We start from the raw sequence: 8963 nt of genomic DNA, 5'->3' as shown, positions 1-8963 counted from the left end.
CCTTAATTCTAAGCGGTATGTGTGGAGAAAACCAGGCACTGCTCATCACCTGTCCAATACAGTCTCAACAGTGAAGCACGGTGGTGGCAGCATCATGCTGTGGGGGTGTTTTTCAGCTGCAGGGACAGGACGACCGGTTGCAATCGAGGGAAAGATGAATGCGGCCAAGTACAGGGATATCCTGGACGAAAACCTCGTCCAGAGTGCTCTGGACCTCAGACTGGGCCGAAGGTTTACCTTCCAACAAGACAATGACCCTGAGCACACCGCTAAAATAACGAAGGAGTGGCTTCACAACAACTCCGTGGCTGTTCTTGAATGGCCCAGCCAGAGCCCTGACTTAAACCCAATTGAGCATCTCTGGAGAGACCTGAAAATGGCTGTCCACCAACGTTTACCATCCAACCTGACAGAACTGGAGAGGATCTGCAAGGAGGAATGGCAGAGGATACCCAAAACCAGATGTGAAAAACTTGTTGCATCTTTCCCAAATCGACTCATGGCTGTATTAGATCAAAAGGGTGCTTCTACTAAATACTGAGCAAAGGGTCTGAATACTTATGACCATGTGATATTTCAGTTTTTCTTTTTTAATAAATTTGCAAAAATTTCTACATTTCTTTTTTTCTGTCAAGATGGGGTGCTGAGTGTACATTACTGAGAAATAAAATGAACTTTTTTGATTTTTGGAAAATGGCTGCAATGAAACAAAGAGTGAAAAATTTAAAGGTGTCTGAATACTTTCCGTACCCACTGTATGTATATATGTATATATATATGTATGTATATATGTATATATATATATATATATAGTGTAATACTACACTATTAGTAGAGTGGTAACACGTAGAATTATTTCAATAAGTAGATTTAGTTTAGAGGTGTTTATATTGTGCATAATATATATGTCTGTAATGTGTGTATCTTTATTGTAATACTGATGGTTTCAGCTTTATGTTGCTTAATAATTATAATCACATCAGGACTTACAGAGCCTTTCTGCAGTTCCTCACAGCTGGAATCAGTTTCTGTCGTCCCTGGTATGATGTGTTGTACTTCTGCAGGTCCAACTCATCCAGAACCTCCTCAGACATCTGCAGCATGTAGGCCAGAGCTGAGCAGTGGATCTCAGAGAGTTCCTTCTCTGATCTGTTCTCTGACTTCAGGAACTCTTGGATCTCCTGATGAACTGAGTGGTCGTTCATCTCCATCAGACAGTGGAAGATGTTGATGCTTCTGTCAGGGGAAGTTTTTGTGTTCATCTTCTTCAGGTTGTTAGTGGCTCTCTGGATTATTTCTGGACTGTCCATCTGACCCAGCAGGCCTCCTAAGAGTGTCTGGTTGGACTCCAGAGAGAGGCCATGAAGAAAGCGAACAAACAGGTCCAGGTGGCCATTTTTACTTTCAAGGGATTTCATCATTGCTCCCATCAGAAAGACATCAAGGGCTGAATCAGCATGTTTGTTTCCCAGGAAGTCCTCCAGTACCTTTGTGTTCCTGCTGGTGTAACAGTGGAACATGTAGACTGCAGCCAGAAACTCCTGAATGCTCAGATGAACAAAGCAGTAGACTGTTTTCTGGAAGATCACACTCTCTCTTTTGAATATCTCTGTACAAACTCCCGAGTACACCGAGGCCTCTGCAACATCAAGACCACATTGCTCCAGGTCTTCTTGGTAGAACATGAGGTTCCCTTTCTCCAGATGTTCAAACGCCAGCCTCCCCAGCTTCAGAAGAACCTTCCTGTCAGCCTCCATCAGCTCCTGTGGACTCGTCTCATGTCCCTCATCGTACTTCTGCTTCTTCGTCTTTGTCTGAACCAGCAGGAAGTGTGAGTACAGGTCAGTCAGGGTCTTGGGCAGCTCTCCTCTCTGCTCTGTAGTCAACATGTGCTCCAGAACTGTAGCAGTGATCCAGCAGAAGACTGGGATTAGACACATGATGTGGAGGCTCCTGGAGGTCTTGATGTGTGAGATAATTCTGCTGGACTGCTCTTCATCACTGACTCTCCTCCTGAAGTACTCCTCCTTCTGGGCGTCAGTGAAGCCTCGTACTTCTGTTACCCTGTCAACACATGAAGGAGGGATCTGATTGGCTGCTGCAGGTCTGGAAGTTATCCAGACCAGAGCCGAGGGAAGCAGATTCCCCTTGATGAGGTTTGTCAGCAGCAGGTTGACTGATGACTTCTGTGTGACATCAGACACAACCTCATTGTTGTGGAAATCCAATGAAAGTCTGCTTTCATCCAGGCCATCAAAGATGAACAACAGTTTACAGACAGCGAGCTTCTCTGCTGGGACCTTCTGTAATGTTGGATGGAAAACATGGAGCAGCGTGAGAAGACTGTACTGCTCATCTTTGATCAAGTTCAGCTCCCTGAACGAAAGCAGAACCAGCAGACTGACATCTTGGTTTTCCAAGCCCTCTGCCCAGTCCAGAGTGAACTTCTGCACTGAGAAGGTTTTTCCAACACCAGCGACGCCGTTGGTCAGAACCACTCTGATGGTTCTCTGTTGGTCAGGTAAGGCTTTAAAGATATCGTGGCACTTGATTGGAGTTTCATGGAGGGTCTCCATCTTGGCAGCTTTCTCAAGCTGCCTCACCTCATGTTGGGTATTAACCTCTTCACTCTGTCCCTCTGTGATGTAGAGCTCAGTGTAGATCATGTTGAGGAGGGTTCCACTTCCTGTTTCATCACTTCCTTCAGTCACACGTTCACATCTCCTCCTCAGACTGATCTTATGTTCATCTAAAACCTCCAGCAGACCACCACTCACTAAAAAAGAAAAGAAGAAAAGAAAATTTTATCATCCTTCCCAAAACAATGATCAATATAAGAATATAAAGAAAAGTAATGGTTAAAAAGACAAGTTTTGTGGAACATTAGAAAATGCTCCCATTTCTCTCAGCCTCTGACTGTGTGTTGGTGTATGAGGCAACAGGCTGGGCCTCAGCATCTTGTCTGCAGCTTTTTATCTGATCAGCTCACTGTGGCCATTCCTTCATTCCTGCAATATTTAAAACTGATCCACCAAACAAATCCTAAATATGTTCAGATCTTGTTGTGTAGAACTATTTTATTCAAAAGCACAGCTAACAATGCACCACAAATCTCTGACAAATGCATTCATTTCCTGTCGCTGCTTCACAATAACAGCCTCCTTCTGGTTTGCCAGTAGAAAGCTTTATGTGAAGCAGCAGTAGGAAATGAACAAAGCTCTGATATGACTTAAGTAACAGTTAAAAAGCTGACATCTGTGCCTTCAAACAGGAAAACAGGAGTGAGACTAAACTGCAAACCACAGATCCAAAGAAGGTTAAAGTCAAGGGCAACTGGACTTGGTTGAAGATACTTGAAGACGTTTGTCCCTCATCCAAAGGACTTCTTCAGTTCTCAAACCACAGAGATTCAGTAAGAAAGTACAAATGTACTGGCAGATACAAGGTACATTTATTTGTCATTCTACAACACAGGTTTGCACAACGAAATTCAAGATGTAGAGAAAATTGCTACAAAACAATTATTTTCTATGGTGAGGTGAACACAGAGAAACTTTTAAAAACAGAGCTTTCTCTCTGATAGGCACGTATTGATCCAATCAGTTTAGCTCCAGATGTTGTTTTAGTTTGAGGGAAGAGACCATCTCAGGTTGGCCTCTGTAAATGACCACTAGCATAGTTAGGGTTTTTGAAGCTGGTCAGAGTGAGTTCCTCACCCAGGACGCTCTTGTCATCGGGTACCTAGACTACTGCAACTCACTCCTGGCTGGTCTGCCTCATGTGCCATCAGACCTCTGCAGCTAATACTGAATGCCGCAGCCCGGATGGCATTTCAACCAGGTTTTCTTCAAAACTGCACTGGCTACCGGTGACTTTGGTCTGATTTCAGACACTGGTACTTGCCTACAGTGCTTCGAATGGCTCTGGGTCATCCTACATCCAGGACATGATTAAACCAAACATCCCAATCTGTCCACTACGCTCCGCTACTGCCAATCAGCTTTCTACTCACTCACTACAAGAGGGGCCCAGCTACCACTCAACAAAATCCCTTCTTTTAGCTTTAGCAGAAAGTGAACACAGCTTCAGCCTGAAAACTCGTTAAATGTAGAACTTGAAGCTGCAACTTATTTGATGAAGCTGATGATTCTTGCAACTTTTGGTTGTATCCACATGGTTGAATGCACTTATTTTAAGTCTCTTAACAAATAATGTAATGAAATATAGCAGGTTACATTGTTAAGGTGTACAGTCTTACTTTGTACAGTGCTGCTCTGACTGGCTGTCTGCAGTCCAGCTCTTGTTCTGGATCTTTCTCCACACTGGGGACAGGAGTCGTCTCCTGGTGAAGCAGACTGGTCCCAGTGTGAAGTGATGCACTGTTTGCAGAACCAGTGTCCACAGCTGGTAGAGACTGGATCCTTTAGGACGTCCTGACACAAAGAAAAACAGCAGGACGGCTGCTCCTCCACAGAAACATGACTCCTCTTCCTCTCTCTGTGAAGACATTTCATTAGAACTAAAATGATTTGTTGCTTGTTGTTGAAAAATATCAAGATTTGTCCGACACTGTGTAGAAACTCAGATGGTCACAGAGAACAGTGTTGTTACTTTTCTGTTTGAATTGCTTTATTCCTTTTATTTAAAATTTCTTGCTTTCATAAACACTAATTAACTGCTATTCCTGTCTGACTGACTTGTTTTTTTGTGATTAACATTTTTATCAAAGCAAATAAACCAAACAGTTTACATACAGTTTAGAACACCTGCAAAACCCAGTACGGCAATAGATACAGTTAATTGACAGAGACATAAGCAAAGAGAGGAGAAATGACATAAAAAGATAAGCATTCCCAAAAAAGACACACGGAGTTAAGAAAATACATAAACTAAATAAAGTTTAAAAAAAATTTAAATAAAAAGGGAGAGGGGGTCTGCCTGACACATATTTGACTTACCATAGAGCCTAATATTCATAGCTCAACAGGATTTTGTTTCCCAAGGAGGTCCCGGATAGACACATTAATCTCTGGCTATGCCTGGACAGTTGTGGGTCTGGCCTTAGATGATGTCAAGTCTCCTAATAATCGTCAGCTAACCCAAAATGCCACAGCTCACGTACTGACTACAACTAGGAAGACAGACCACATCCGTTTCGGCCACTCTGCACTGGCTACCACTGAATTTTAAATTCTTACCTACAAAGACCTATTTGTCATTTTACAGCACAAAGTTGGATAACAAAAGGAAAGTTTGTATTCTCCTCATGCAACACAGACAGATATTATATATGGCAACAAAATACAAAATAATACAACATATATAGATATATACATATACATATAGACTACACGTATACACCCTGAACATTCTGCAGTGCATTTTTTGATTTTGCATCTGGCGTGAATGTAAACAGCAATAAGATGATAGTATGGTTTCATCCTCACATAAAAAGTCTGACATTTGGGAAACAGTGTCCATCTTTACTGTGTTTGATCACCAAGCATGATCGAGTCTACCTCCTCTGATCTTGACGGATACTTGGGCTAACAACTCAGAACTCAAGCCTGTGTGCTTGATCCAGGAAGATCTGTAAAGATGTGGGTAAAACAGTCTCTAGTTCCTATTGCTTGGCCAACATGAGTCCCATTTTGTCCAGACCGAAACTTTAGTAGCAGCCTTAAGTCAAAGCTGGGCCAATATTGCTCCTCTGCCAACTCTCTTTACTCTCCTCTGAGCCATCACCGTGGTGCCTGTTCCAATTGTTTGGGCAGTGTGGATTGTGGTCTGCTGCTCTTTAATCCAAAAACCTTCCTTTTCCAATGACTGTATTTCTGTCATAGGTAGGCTATCAAGTATTTGGGCAAAAAAAACGGGGGAAAAAACGGATGAAAAACAAAAGTGTAGCGAAGTTTGAAGGAGCTACCGGCTGCTACATCTACATGCGCTGCCGGTTGTCATGGTAAGCTCAAAGAGCTCATACTGTATCTACATACTACCCCACTAGAGCACTGCACTCCCAAAATGCAGAGCTACTTGTGGTGCCTAGGGTTTAAAAAAATGTTTTCTTCATTTATAATTTTGGTTTTTTTACCCTTAAGTATTGTATTTTGTGTTTTTATCATACCTTGTGTATTTTCTGTACCTTCTGTATTTTATATTGTCAAGTGTTTTGGGACCAACTGATGATTTTGCACTTTAAATAAACTTGAATTGACATTCACAGTTTTACAGTCACTTTGGGCAGCTTACTTAGTTAGGTTTTAACTAGACTAGTTAGAAGTGGTCTAAATAATTGTGGTAGACCAGCAATCTCCCACACATTGCTTGTAACAGTGGTGTCCAGTCAGTTTCCTTTCAAATATGTCACTCCCTTTATGTTTCCTGTCACTCTCTGCTGTCAACTATTAAATGAAGGCATATATACATATATTCTAAAAAGAGAAGTGGTCCAAATCTACATTTGACATACTTTTTAATCCACTGATAGCTTTTCCATCAGTGCTGCCCATGGATGTCTTTTCTTGACCTTTAGGAAAAATATGATGGAGAGAATCTCAGCACAATGGTCCACTTACTAATGATTCAAATCAAAGTGTTAACTTCTTACCATTCCAGTTAAATTTTCCCAAAACACATACCCAAAATATACCAAAGTAAATTCAGAATCAATATCAGTGCTACTGAAATTAAGTAATATAAGTTTTAACAAACTAAAGTAGAAGGTTTTTTTCTTTCTGTTTAAAAATGTTTGCAAACACATCCATGCAGACAACTACAGCTAGGACTTATTAGCTGTAAAACACGTGGGGCCACAACATGAAGCCTTACAGTCCAAGTTTAAATTTTATAGCAATACCATAGAAAATTAACAGTTTGGTATATTTGGTTTCTTTAAGCTTCGCATCACTCCATATATAGCTGGCAGCTTTACAGAGATGTTTTTTTGCTGGCTGACCATGAACTTCCTAGTTGAAGCTAGATTATCATTATTTTCTGCTGCTGCAGCAGTCCCTAGGTATTTATTGATGGATTAATGTGTTTTGGACTAAATGTTTTTACTGGATTGGATCATCTTGGCCTTTAACAATGTAACAAGAACATTTTTGTAGAAATGTTATCGATCGGTGAATTACCATGAGGCTTCATAGATGAGTTGTATCAATTTTGATTGTTGGTGGGTGGTCTGACAGAGGGGCTGATATGCGCTGTTGTGACTGCATCTAGAAATGGTTTGCATTGGTCGAATCCCAAGGATATTAGCTTTTCAACATTGTAACATTGTACCAATTTAAAGCTTCGGTGTGTAATAATTACAAGGAGGTATTGACAGAAATGCAATTTAATGTACATAACATTTGTTGTTATGTTGTTGTTATGTTGTTTCAGTGGTGTATAAAGACCTTACATATTGAAACGCTATGTTTTAATTACCTTAGCATGAGCCATTTACTGTATATCTACATACACCTTGGGTCCTCTTACATGAAAATCGCTATTTTGTGCTGCCATGTTTCTCCAGTAGCCCAAACAGACAAACTGATCAACAGAGCACATTTCGTCACTACGCTGAAAACATACAAAAAAGTAGAAAGAGAAGAAGTAGTAGTAGTAGTCGTCTGGTTTGTTAGAAGTAAGAAATGAAGGGATATTTGGGAAAATGGAGGACTAAATGTATTATTTAGCATAGGAGCTGACAAAGCGTGTCCACCACTGTAGCTTCTCTTATGCGCTTGTAAAGGGAGGTGTGAGCGTTTGGTTGCATTTCACAACCCTCACCACTAGATGCCACTAGAACCTGCACATGAACCTTTAAACAACGCACATACCAAAAACCACCCCCCAGCCTGATGGGAGTGGTTGTGCCGTTGGGATGTTAAGAGGTAATTGAGGTAAGCAAAGCTTTTCTAGAAATGCTTTTCACCAACATGTTGCAAAATTATGGTTTTAGCTAGGGCTGGACAATTAATGAAAAGTAATTAAAACCAAAATTTTGAACCTCTAACCGATGCTTCCAGATGAAATTCTGAAGCCAAGGGGAGATGTTAGCCACTTCTAACCACAGCCTTCACTTTCCAGCAGTTAGGGAAACAAAAGACAGACTTTAATTAATGTACACACTGTGACCTAAACTGTAGGCCAACATTTACTGCCAGACTGACAACTTACTCATTCACTTTCTACCATTTGCTCTCTCACATTCGCTACTCACACACATTACACTGCCCTTAAAAGACCTAACTTTGCTGCTGCTATAACAACACCTGTCCCGTAGATATCCTTTGAAGAATGAGTAGCCAAGCGTTGAGTGTTACCGTGCTTGCACGGTGTGCGAGTAAAATCATTAGTTTACATTTGTGAATTGAAAAAATATCTCACCTTTAATTGTTAAGCATATTTATAGTACAAACCTTGCCAGTGAACAATGAGGGCAAAAAACTAAACAAAATAATTGTTCATTAATCAGAATCTAGGTAAAATGTACAATTGATCGTGACTTTGATTTTAGGTAATATCGTTCAGCCCTAATATGAACTGATCATCATAACATAACAATCATAACAACTCAATATTTTGAGGACAAATATGATAAATTAAATTACAAATTTGAAGCAGATTCTTTCAGGTGTATTATCTTCCATCAAGGTCAGTCTACAGTAAAAAGACAGACTCTTACTTTGTGTCTGTTAGTCCAGGTTCATTACTGAAGTCTGGAGGATCGAACACTTTGGACCGGTCACTCTTCATAGACAGACAGCTGGATACTGCAGACTCTGCTCTCTGTCTGTCTCTGCAAATACCAAGATGTTTTATTGATATAACATGAATCCTTGATAAATTAAAGCCATTTAAGAAGCTCTTCAAACACAAACTGCTGCTGTCAATAATCAGAAGGTTTAGTATTAGAAAGTTTGTATTAGTTCTCTTAGATCAGATTACAGCTTCAGGTGACTGACAGCTGT

General features: G+C 40.7%; 1 protein-coding gene across 1 annotated transcript; it reads right to left on the bottom strand.

Moving 5' to 3' along the window:
- Positions 1-986: 986 nt before the first annotated feature.
- LOC123967634 (protein NLRC3-like) lies at positions 987-4336 on the bottom strand. Its single transcript, XM_046043797.1, has 2 exons — positions 4259-4336; positions 987-2776 (listed from the first exon to the last, which is right to left on the bottom strand). Coding segments are annotated over exons 1-2 (1791 nt in total). The 5' UTR covers positions 4260-4336.
- Between the last annotated feature and the right edge of the window lie 4627 nt (positions 4337-8963).

This window comes from Micropterus dolomieu, linkage group LG01 (genome assembly GCF_021292245.1).
Source record: "Micropterus dolomieu isolate WLL.071019.BEF.003 ecotype Adirondacks linkage group LG01, ASM2129224v1, whole genome shotgun sequence".
In the NCBI taxonomy this organism is placed as follows: domain Eukaryota; kingdom Metazoa; phylum Chordata; class Actinopteri; order Centrarchiformes; family Centrarchidae; genus Micropterus; species Micropterus dolomieu.
Note: the sequence above shows the minus strand (reverse complement) of the source record. Positions and strands in the feature narration are given on the sequence as shown.